General features: G+C 41.4%; 1 protein-coding gene across 10 annotated transcripts in view; it reads right to left on the reverse strand.

Annotated features, from left to right (window-relative positions):
* Positions 1–4,535, reverse strand: part of lef1 (lymphoid enhancer-binding factor 1) — a 57,538-nt gene extending 53,003 nt beyond the window's left edge. For 7 of the 10 annotated variants that reach the window (XM_065003798.1, XM_065003796.1, XM_065003797.1 and 4 more), the window contains exons 1-2: positions 3,433–4,532; positions 1,302–1,368 (exon numbers count right to left, since the gene is read on the reverse strand). In XM_065003798.1, coding sequence (XP_064859870.1) covers positions 1,302–1,368; positions 3,433–3,633 — 268 coding nt within the window. In that variant the 5' untranslated portion in view covers positions 3,634–4,532. Of the gene's footprint in view, positions 1–1,301; positions 1,369–3,432 lie in introns of all 10 variants that reach the window. The other 3 variants (XM_065003799.1, XM_065003802.1, XM_065003803.1) reach the window with 2 other exon arrangements.
* Positions 4,536–11,713: the final 7,178 nt, after the last annotated feature.

The raw sequence follows: 11,713 nt of genomic DNA on the forward strand, positions 1-11,713 counted from the left end.
CCACGCATGCCTCTTGATGGCGTAATGATATCGCTGTCGACCGCTGTGTCCCAGCACCCTCTGTTTCACCAGTCTTTTGTCTCTCATGTCTTGGAGAAAGGGGAGAGGAGGGCTGTACTATACAGAGTAACAATGGCGTCCCTCCGTGCCAATTAGCGTCAATTAGGAGGAACATATAGACTGTGTCAAAACAAGAGATGCCCCTACTGTTCCCCACGCCTCTGACCTAAAGAGAGAGCATTTGTTCGGGTCCGTCCCCCTGCCTGAATAGAAACTCGCGACAAACTATTTGGTGGCCGTCGGTTGTCGCTTTCTGGGGAGAGGGGGTGGTGTGTGTGTCTGGTAGATTGATAGCAACATGGGCTTGTTGTGGGGAAAGGGAGTGTTTGGTTTGAGGGGGTCCTATTCAGGGCTGCTGGGGGGACAAAGAAGAGCCACTCTTAACAGAACAGAGCTCCAATCATGACCCGCAGCTCTATCTGGGGTCAGAATACAGCCTGGACCAAATAAAGGCATCAAATGAGTCTGGTGCTGTCGCACAGCAGCAACATGTTGCACGGGACAAAACACACAGAGACGGAGAGACAAAGAGACAAAGAGAGAGATACGGCGACAGAGAGTGTGTGTACAAAATGAACCAAGGAGAATATTAAGAGTCACTCACTACTAGTATCAGAGAGCCACATGCTTAAATCACTGCCTATCTTCACAGGTTTTCATTCATGTCAAATTAACAATTGAAATGCATCGGTATTGCATCTTTCTGATGACCAGGCAAGGGGCCGTTGGGATTATTCAACAATTCTCTGCATAAATAATAACATGTCCTACGGGCGACAAAAGACTTGCATATAGAACACTTTTTCCCATTCAGTTTGTCCTGACTAGAATCAATTCAGATATCATCTCTGCATCAAAATGAACTGGGGTCAGATAAGAAAAGGGACCATGGTTGTGACTGATCGGTGCTGAACAGAAAATGAACTGGGGTCAGATAAGAAAAGGGACAATGATGTGACTGATCGGTGCTGAACAGAAAATGAACTGGGGTCAGATAAGAAAAGGGACCATGGTGTGACTGATCGGTGCTGAAAAGAAAATGAAGTGGGTGGAAGCTTTTCCAGTCTACATACTTTCTTCCCTTTAAATATACAAATTAAATCTTTCAATAATCAAGCCTCCAGAAACTGATTGTAATATTGTACCGTTAATCTTGGCTCAATGTGACCCATATATAAGTGCAGATCTCTAACATGCTGATAACTGACAGGATAATATTTAATGTGATGTGTGTCACTTACCATCGTCGTGATGGTCTCTGTGTTTTTCATGATATGAGTCTTGGGATATTTGGGATTGTCTAGTTCCCTGTGAGAGACGGAGACAGAAATTAGGTGATTAAATTCGTAAAAAATTCACCAACACACACACACACACACGCTACTATGGCCTGTGCTTTCAGCTTGTCCCCGGACTTAAGAACACATACACAGTGAGGCGAGAAGGGTTGACGGAGCGGTCTGTATCAACACCTCAACGAGCCACTTAATTAAGCTTTATGTCCTTAAGGAGCTTACAAATTAACTTGCATCAGTCTGCGTTCATTTTCACCAACCAATTTAATCAAAGCTCCAACCAAATTCAAAATCAAATGCATCACGGTGGCATATGATGCTTTCCAATACTAACGTGCTCTACACAAAATAACTGCGAAAATAGAGAAGAGGGGATGATGTTTACGGTGTAGTCGACTGCTTTTCCAAAATACCGTGAACCCCTCCACATGCATCTCCTTTCCCCCTCCCTCCTCGAATTCCCATTCGCGTAGAAAGACCTTTTGGAGTTCACTTCCCTGGGGCTGGCTTCCAGCAGAGTCACGGAACTTCACTGGATTCTCAATTAACATTCAACCTCCGTCTTATTTGCGTCTGTGACAGCTGTAACTATATGAGCTCGGCCCAGAGTCAGTAGGTACCCTAATTCCATTAACATTGGATAATGACAAATGGCAACAGCTAATTGCGCTAGGTTTACATTTGAATACATACAGCATCCAGAGCTAGAGACTTAGTAACAGCTGCCTAGCCCAGATAAAAAAAGATATATTCAGGCACAAAGTTAAAGTTACTATTGAATATGAAACTCACTGCACTGAGGAGGGATGTGACAGTCACGAGGTCTAACACGATGTAAGCTACTCTTGTTACAGCTCTGATAAATGCATTAAGATACATGATTGAGATAAAGGAATGACAGATGATTTAAATACATAAGCAATGTGAACAAAATAGCTACCAGCATTACCTTCAAACCTGTATTGTGGCAGTGACATTTCTTTCATATTTCAAATATGAATACTATCTATATCAAAACTAAACATTTCCATTAATCCCCCCCAATTTAATTCCGTCCTTTAACAATGTGTTGTCTCTCCATGAAATGGCCATAATCTCCACAAAACACGCAGAAATGTGTTGGCCTTATTTCACATTGGGAACATGAGTGTCACTGTAATCTAGAGGTGCTACATTTTGTCAGGTGTGGTTTTCCTTCGAAGATCATGTCATCTGGATTTCCCTTTGAAAAAAAACATTTATTTTATATCAAATACGAATTTGATCTGTCCAAAAACACTTTCATATTTTATATTATTCACATTTTACATTATCCAACCTGGTGAAACATTGTTTAATTAAATCACCTAACCCATAGCGATATTGATATTGTTACTGTAATAATTATAAGTAGGCATATTTTTTTTCAAGACAATTATTGTTATACTAATAATATTACTACTACTAATAATAATAATACTAATAACTATAATAATAATGATTCAATAGGGCTAATTGAATATTGTAATAGGCCTAACAAAATAATTCAGAATCTATTCACGAATTAATCACCTACTGTGCAATATTTATTTTAAAATATCAAATAACCTCATAAAAACTATACAACAGTTCTCTGAATTGTATAAAAATATTATCTCACATTAAATTGTTCTGTATGTTTTGACCTTTGGTATAATTCGTCAACAATGTTTTGAAAAGCTCTGCAGCCACGTGCAACAGATTTATTTATGAGCCTCTGTTTACAACTGATTACAAACAGAACATGGCTACTATTTACAGATTAAAATAGTCATATTACACACATATAATATTAGGCTACACATCACCTTCTTAATTATGACAAAACCAAACACAGTTTGGGCAAATATCCAGTCATTTTATCAGCTTTTCAGCTTTTATCAACTTTCATAAAATGTCCAACTGACTCCCCTGAAATGGGGGCTATTATTTAGGGACAGGTGAACTTGATTGAATATGTTGTCGTTAGAAATTTGATGGACATTTATTTAGGCTAGCCTATATAAAGGCTTGGCAACATGTAAACACTGGACTTAAGTAAACGAGGGGAAATACTTACATCATGATTGCTGTTTGGACTCGTCTCTGACTCATTTACTAAAGATGACTTGATATCTGCCAAGTCTCCCTCGTCTTCCTCTGAGTGACTGAGTTCTGCGAATATTTGTTCTTGGTCTCCCTCATCCTTGAACGGAATCATTTCGTCGGTGGCACAAAGCTCAGGGTCCCCGCCACCACCACCACCTGCTAGTTGTGGCATTTTGATTCAGTCGAAGTACTCGCACTGTCCAAATTGGAGGAACTATCGAAATCCCCAAAAGGAAACCAAAAATGTTCCTTGAAGCGGCTTGAAGTGTTGCGCTCCGTACCCTGGAGGAAACTGCGTGCGATCACGTTTTTTGTTTTAGCTAAATTAACAGGAGATCCTTTTTTGTCGTTGTTTTTCGAAATATTATGGATTCTTACAATGATTCAAATTCTAAATATCCGAAATTGAAGATGTTATCGGCAAAAGCGGATGTGTAGTGCACGCTCAACCCGCGGCACTCGCCAGTTCGTCTCTTTAAAATGTCAGAAGTCAAAACCTCATCACAAGAGTCAGATGTGCCGTTAGATTTGGCAGAGGAGGGCACACACCCGGGAGCTCCGCTAACGGTCAAAGTGCATGTAGAAAACAACTTTGCTTATATTTCCTCGTTCTGGGGTCCTGTGAGAGTTGCAGTCCTTTCGTGGGAAAAAAAATAAGGAAAAATATAATTTAAAAAACGCGTCTCTGAATCTCGTGCTGCCTGTTTGTCACAAGTAGAACACTTATTTATTTCCCCCACTTAAACAATACTGCGCATCTATCCCTATTAGAATGAACATACATACTTGAACTGAATAACGGCTAAATAAAAAGTAATAAACTATACAAAAGATCGAGGAGTGCGTTATAAACCGATACGCTGTGGACCGACTTCCAAACTGGAGCACCGCTCCGTAAGAAATGTAGCTCTCCTTCCCGGTCCTCTGTCTCTTCTCTCTCTGCCTTCTCTCTCGCAGCGACTGGGAGGATCGAGATGAAAGGGAAGCCGCCGCTGTGATTGACACCACACCGATTGATACTCCTAAGAGAGCGAGGGGTACGGAGATTTATACATACTGTAGCTCACAACAAATGGGTAGACAGGGAAGGAGTGGGGGCGGGTCGAAGCGGTGATGAAGCTGACGCCAATGCATATGATAGAGTAGGGCCTAAGAGGCTATAATAGACAGATTCACTACTCTGACGTTAAAAAAATAACAAAGAGAAAAGGGTGACGTTTGGATACACATAATTACTGTTGGATGGTGACCACTGTGGACTATGTGATTGAGAATAACTAATTCAAATGACATGGCAATGCATCACCTTTATCCTACTTTTTAAGTAAATGTTCTAGAGAGCCCACCTATATCATAAACAGCCTATATATTTAATACTATGTGTATTTTAAGGTGGTTTAATTCGTGCGCAAACGTTCCTGAATCCTATTGATTTAAAAAAGCATGTTGGCACAAAGAATGTTACAGTCGAATCAATAGTACCATTGAATTGTTTGTTTGCGCAAAATAGCCTATATAGTAGCCTCGGCTATTTCCTAAAGTTGTCCATTGGTACTTTAAAGTACTTTGATAAACCAGAGGTTTGTCTTTGGTCCACTGATCAGAGCGGTGAGTGAAAGGGCGTGCATAATTGATAGAAAATCGACTAATTTGGCTAAAGTGGGGTCCATTGTTGTCGGATGTTCTTTCAATTACTTGGAACCTAATAGTACATTTGAAATATGTTACATAATGTTATCTCATATGAGATTTTCCAATCAACAAAACAATATTTTCGCCTACTCACAAAACAAGACCCCCCTTACTTTGAGTTTAATAGATTGTCCCGTAACACATCTAGCTAATTGAACCACCACGTCCCTTTTGTATATTCTGCAGTAGCTTTTACCGTGATGTTGTTCAAAGGAGAAACAGCGGTCTGTAAATCGACTGCAAAGTATGTCGAGATTCTATTTCACTGGACAATGGAGAATTGTTGCAGTTTCTGGATAAAAATATAATGCAAACTACTCGTGAACATGATGTATTGCATAGGGCATAACTCAGCCGCAATGTTTCAATACACAGCCAGCTGATCGTTTTGAATTGTTATTTTTACAGTTTGCGCAGTAGCCTATATCATTCATACAACAGTTCAGAGTTGTATAAAGCAAATGAATAACATGGGGGCTTCTTCGAGTCGGAAATGTTTAATGAGAAAACAAAACAAGAAAGAGAGAAGAAGAACAACATAAAGTAATGTGTCGCTGCTGCGGCTCGCTGTGTGTGGAGAGATTGCGTGAGAATAACTTTGGAGTAGAAGGCAGATCTTTATAAAGCACGGAGGTGGGGTTAGCGGGCGGAGCCGCCGTGTCCTTTGATCTTTCTGGCGGCTGGCTCTTTCATCCCGGGTTTCCCCCCTCGCGCTCCCTTCGCCTTTGTGTGACTAAATTTGGTACGAGTCTGGAACCGGGCCAATATTTCCACGTGTGCGTTCATCCCAGCTGAGAGAGAAGGCAAGAGTTCTCTTCCGGGTAAGGAGACAGCGAAACAGATCAAAGGCTTTGTATTTAGAACGGAGTGTGGATTCGATAGAGCCGAGACTGGCCGCATTCCAGTGTATAGCGGAAAACACACACACACACACACACACACACACACACACACACACACACACACACACACACACACACACACACACACACACACACACACACACAGTGAGTTAATTATAAAGATTTCACACATACAGACAGACCTGAATACAACCAAACCTTTCATTAAAAATCCTCTAACGTTTTATTTCTTGTTTGAAACCCTGTGAATTTTCCGTGTTTACAATCATCTTTCTCTCTTTCCCCGCTCTGCATTCCTTAGAAATTGCCGGTTCTATTTCCTTATAGAATAACGTCCTTTAATTGTATTAGTTTGTCCCCCCCAAAAAATCCCCTAACTTTTAACCGAAAATGTTCATATCCTGGCGTGAACCACTGCCAAAGAGAATGATGGATTTATTTTTTGGAATAGGCCTGCCATGTGCAATTAGATTTTTTCGCCTTTTAAATCAGCCTTTCCACAATTTTATAATTCTCTGCCAACATTAAAATATGAATTGTTGAGATCCTATGAAGATGCGTAAAAAAAGAGCATTCTTTTTCTTTAGTGAAATTCTAAATATATTGTGCACAATCAAACAAATACACTGGTCATATGAGGACATATAATACAAGTGGAATTCTGCATTGGAATTTATTCAACCACATTCTGTCTGGATGACAACGAGGTTAAAAAGGTTCACAACAAAACAAAGCAGACATTTAGTAGAGTTCAATATCACCAATGATACCAGCATCACTTTCTTACCACTAATGTCAGATGCTTGGCACTGCACCATAAACAAGTGATTGGTGCATAAAGGGTAGAGAGGATCATCCAGTAGCCAATGGAACGTTTCACCTGGTGGCTATGTCCTTCCCTGACATCATCAAGCCTGCAAGGGAAGAACAGTATCTGGAGAGAGGGAGAGGGAGAGAGAGAGGGAGAGGGAGAGGGGAGGGGGAGGGAGAGGGAGAGGGAGAGGGAGAGAGAGAGAGAGAGAGAGAGAGAGAGAGAGAGAGAGAGAGAGAGAGGGAGAGATAGAGAGAGGGAGAGAGAGGGAGAGGGAGAGGGAGAGAGAGAGAGGGAGAGAGAGGGGAGGGAGAGGGAGAGGGAGAGAGAGGGGGAGGGAGGGGGAGGGAGAGGGAGAGGGAGAGAGAGAGAGGGAGAGATAGAGAGAGGGAGAGAGAGAGAGATGGAAAGAGAGAGAGAAACTTTTGTGAATGTAATGTTTTACTGATCATTTTTTATTGTTTATTTCAGTTGTGTTTATTATCTATTTCACTTGCTTTGGCAATGTAAACATATGTTTCCCATTGAAATAAAGCCATTTGAATCGAATCGAGAAATGGAAAGGGAGTGGATGGCCTAGGTATGAGCCACCTGTGGACCTGCCATTACAGGGATGCTCTCTTGGCTATGATGAAAGGCCACTGGAGGATCATGGCCTCCTGAGTGCTGAGTGCATTGAAGAGGGCTCCTAAAATTGTATGGTCCCAAAATAGAGTTCACTATCACTCTCGCGAAAGGTATAAGGGAACGGAAATCCTATTCAGATCAAAGATTGCAGAACACTCTCTATGAAATATAAATGTAAAGAAATGGATAGGCAAGGATAGGGACACCGCCACGTCCTGCTAACAAGGCAAAGAGAAAAGCATCATCCTCTATTGGCTAACATTGACATGTCATGATGCTGTCACCAACACACACACACACACACACACACACACACACACACACACACACACACACACACACACACACTCACTCACTCACCAAAGGAGGCTGGTGGGAGGAGCTATAGGAGGACGGAATGGAATTAATGTCTGATGTATTTGATACCGTTCCATTTTCCGCATGCCAGCCATTACAATGAGTCCATCCTCGAATAGCTCCTCCCACCAGCCTCCTCTGACACACACACACAAACATACACACACACGCTGTCACCAACACATTTCACACACACTTCACACTCGACAACAGCACCCATTGAGGCGCTTCACCCTATTTCAGCCTGAATGTTTAAAAACAGCAGGGTAAAGAGGGGATGGAAAAAGAGGAGGGAGGAAAAAGAGAAGAGAAACATTAGCATTTCTCTCCTAATGAGGTCATAAGAGTGACCCCTCTGGATCTCAGATGAAACGGAAGCCTTCCTGCTGTGTTGTGACCTGAATCTAGTTGTCTCTCACGCTGGGGCGACTGCATCTAGTATGTTCTATAATAATATTATATATAACATTTATGTAATTTCGCAGACGCTCTAATCCAGAGCAATTTGAGTTACGTACCTTGCTCAAGGGCACATTGACAGAGCCTTGTCAGCTCAGGGACTCGAACCAGCAACCTTTCAATTACTGACACAACCTTCTAACTGCTAGTCTACTTACTGCCGTATAATGAAGGGAGGAGGACCAGGAATATATACTGAACACAAATATAAACGTAACAGGAAACAATTTCAAAGATTTTACTGAATTACAGGAAATTAGTTACTGAGTTAATGAAATCAGTCAATTTAAATGAATTCATTAGCCCTCAAAACTTGAGACATCTGTGGCATTGTGTTGTGTGACAAAACTTTACATTTTAGAGTGGTCTTTTATTGTCCCCTGTGTAATGATCATGCTCTTTAACCTGCTTCTTGATATGCCACACCTGTCAGGTGGATGGATTATCTTGACAAAGGAGAAATACTCACAAACAGTGATATAAACAAATTTGTACACAACATTTCTGGGATATTTTATTTCAGCTCATGAAACATGGGACCAACACATGTTGCGTTTATATTTTTGTTCAGTGTATATAAATATGTCGTATCTATCCACATCTATGCTTGAATTTCTAATCTGAGCAGGAGATATGTTTTTAATCTGGGGGAGATTAGTAATCATTTCATTCAATGTGAGTGTTTTCATGATGAGATGATGGTAGATTACTTATATTGATGAGGAATCAGGTTTCAGATTTTGATTTGCTGATAAATTGTAGGTTTTTCCCATTACTCAGTGGTGGAAAGTACTTAAGTAAAAAATACTTTAAAGTCGTTTTTTGGAGTATCCGTACTTTACTTTATATACTTTTACTTCACTATATTACTCAAGAAAATATTGTTTAATATAAGGCATTTTAAATGATTTATACTTTTACTTTTGATACATAAGTATATTTTAGAAATTACATTTACTTTTGATACTTTTAGACTTTTACTCAAGTATTATTTTAACGGTGGACATTCACCTTTACTTAAGTAACTTTCAATTAAGGTATACTGTCTATACTTTTACTCAAGCATGAAAATGTGGTTACTTTTTCAGCCACTACCATTACTAGTAATAGGAGTGGCAGGTAGCCTAGGTTACGGCATTGGGCCAGTAACAGAAAGGTCGCTGGTTTGAATACCCAAGGCGACCCAAGGTGAAAATCTGTTGATGTGCTCTTGAGCAAGGCACTTAACTCTAATTTGCTCCAGGTGTGCTGTACTACTATGTCTGACCCTGTAAAACAACACATTTCACTGCACCTCTCTGGTGTATGTGACCATTACTTGTTTATGTACCATATATGCACATGGTTTGTGGGTAGCTGGATTCATCAGTGTTCTCAGTGTTCTGAGTAATAATCATTTGTATTGTGTTAGACAAAATACTGGCTTGTCAACTATGGAAGAACACTGATTAACAGTAATCAGTCAAGGTTTTCCTTACATCTATTATTATCTCATTTATTTTCACTTTCATTTCAAGGAAGACACTTCAAAGAGAAATGACCCATAATAATTAGTGTGTGTTTGTGTGCATGTGTGTGTTTGTATGTGTGTGTGCATGTGTGTGTTTGTATGTGTGTGTGCATGTGTGTGTTTGTATGTGTGTGTGCATGTGTGTGTTTGTATGTGTGTGTGCATGTGTGTGTTTGTATGTGTGTGTGCATGTGTGTGTTTGTATGTGTGTGTGCATGTGTGTGTTTGTGTGTGTGCATGTGTGTGTTTGTATGTGTGTGTGCATGTGTGTGTTTGTATGTGTGCACACATTCGCATGACTCTGTGTATCACCTTAAAGCGAGTGCGAAGTATTAAGTTAGTTTGATGACTTATTTCAGACTGCACGTTACCTCTACTGGGGGCCTCCACTTCCTCTTCTCTCCTAACCGTTATAGAATGTTGGCACTGGACTAGAATGTTGGTCTTCCTAGATTCCACCTGCTGCACTCATGACAACTCCCCGTGATCTATAAATTATAGCTCTACGCTTGCAGCCATCTCCAAAATAAAAGACAGGAAGCAAAACATCAAATTAAGATGAAAAGAGACGTGCAATTAAAGATTTTAAAGTGAAGGAGCCCCATTTATCAACAGTAAAGAAATCAAAACGGAGGGGAGGTCCTCTGTGCCCCTCTTTGATTGGTGAGACTGAAGACAAGTGGATGTTCTTGAAGTTGAGGAAAGTGTCTTGGGGGTATGGGGGGGGGGGGGGCGGGGGGGCGGGAGGCGAGGGGAGAGGAACAGACTTGTGAGCTGGTGATTTATGGTAGACACAGGCAGGAGGCTGCCTGAGAGACACGCTGTTATTACATTTAAATGATCCCCTTGATGGAGAGGGAGAGCAGGGGAAGGAGGGTGGGAGGGGATGGTTGGGGAATTTGTCATGAAATGCATATATTTTTTTGGAGGACTTTGATTTGTGAGATGGGTGTACCTTCAAATAACCCAAAGTGGTATCCAAAGTGAAGTGTTTTCACAGGAACATGCGGACACACACACACACATATGTACAGTACACCAGGGTCTTCACACACTCATACCACTCATACCAACACATTATTATGATATGTGTATATATGTGAAATAACTTATCGTACACACAAGACAGATCTGTAGTGAACAAAAGTCAAACAAAACCCCCAACCCCCTATTCTTTAGACTCCACCTCTCCAGTCAGCACTCTGTGATGCATAACACAGAGAAACACTGAGTAAGCTTTCTCCTGGAGAGAGAGGTGTGTGTAAGGATCCCTCCTTCTCCCCTCTGTCTTGGCCCGCTCTCCCAGGCCAGATGCTATTGGGTTACATTCTCCAGGCTTCAAAAAGCACCGTCGCTCAGACTGGCCTATGCAGGCACACACACACACACACACACACACACACACACACACACACACACACACACACACACACACACACACACACACATACACGCACACACATACACGCACACACACACACACACACACACACACACACACACACACACACACACATACACTTTCCCGCTCTCTCTTTCACACACACACTTTCTCTCTCTCCCTCTCTCTCTGACACACACTACCACACACACACACACGGCACGGAGCATTATCCCCATGTCACTTGTGAAGACGAATAGGCAGATTAACACTTGGCTGACCCAGGTGCTGTGAGAGCAACAAGGGACCTGGCTGGCTGTGAGAGAGAGGGTATTTACCTACTAACTTCACCCAGGTGGGGCACTGCACTACAGTACACTAGGCCTTCACAGCAGTGGGATAATGGGAGTTTGGAGGAATGTACTGTATGCAAATCAGCAGAGCTTGTGCAAGGTTATATGGCTCATGTGGACAGCCTTTTAACCCTTTCCTTGTCTAGCTCCATTTACAGCCTCCAAGGCCAAACTTACATGGGGGAAAGTACCAAATAGT

The sequence above is a fragment of the Oncorhynchus nerka genome, linkage group LG18, assembly GCF_034236695.1.
Source record: "Oncorhynchus nerka isolate Pitt River linkage group LG18, Oner_Uvic_2.0, whole genome shotgun sequence".
In the NCBI taxonomy this organism is placed as follows: Eukaryota; Metazoa; Chordata; class Actinopteri; order Salmoniformes; family Salmonidae; genus Oncorhynchus; species Oncorhynchus nerka.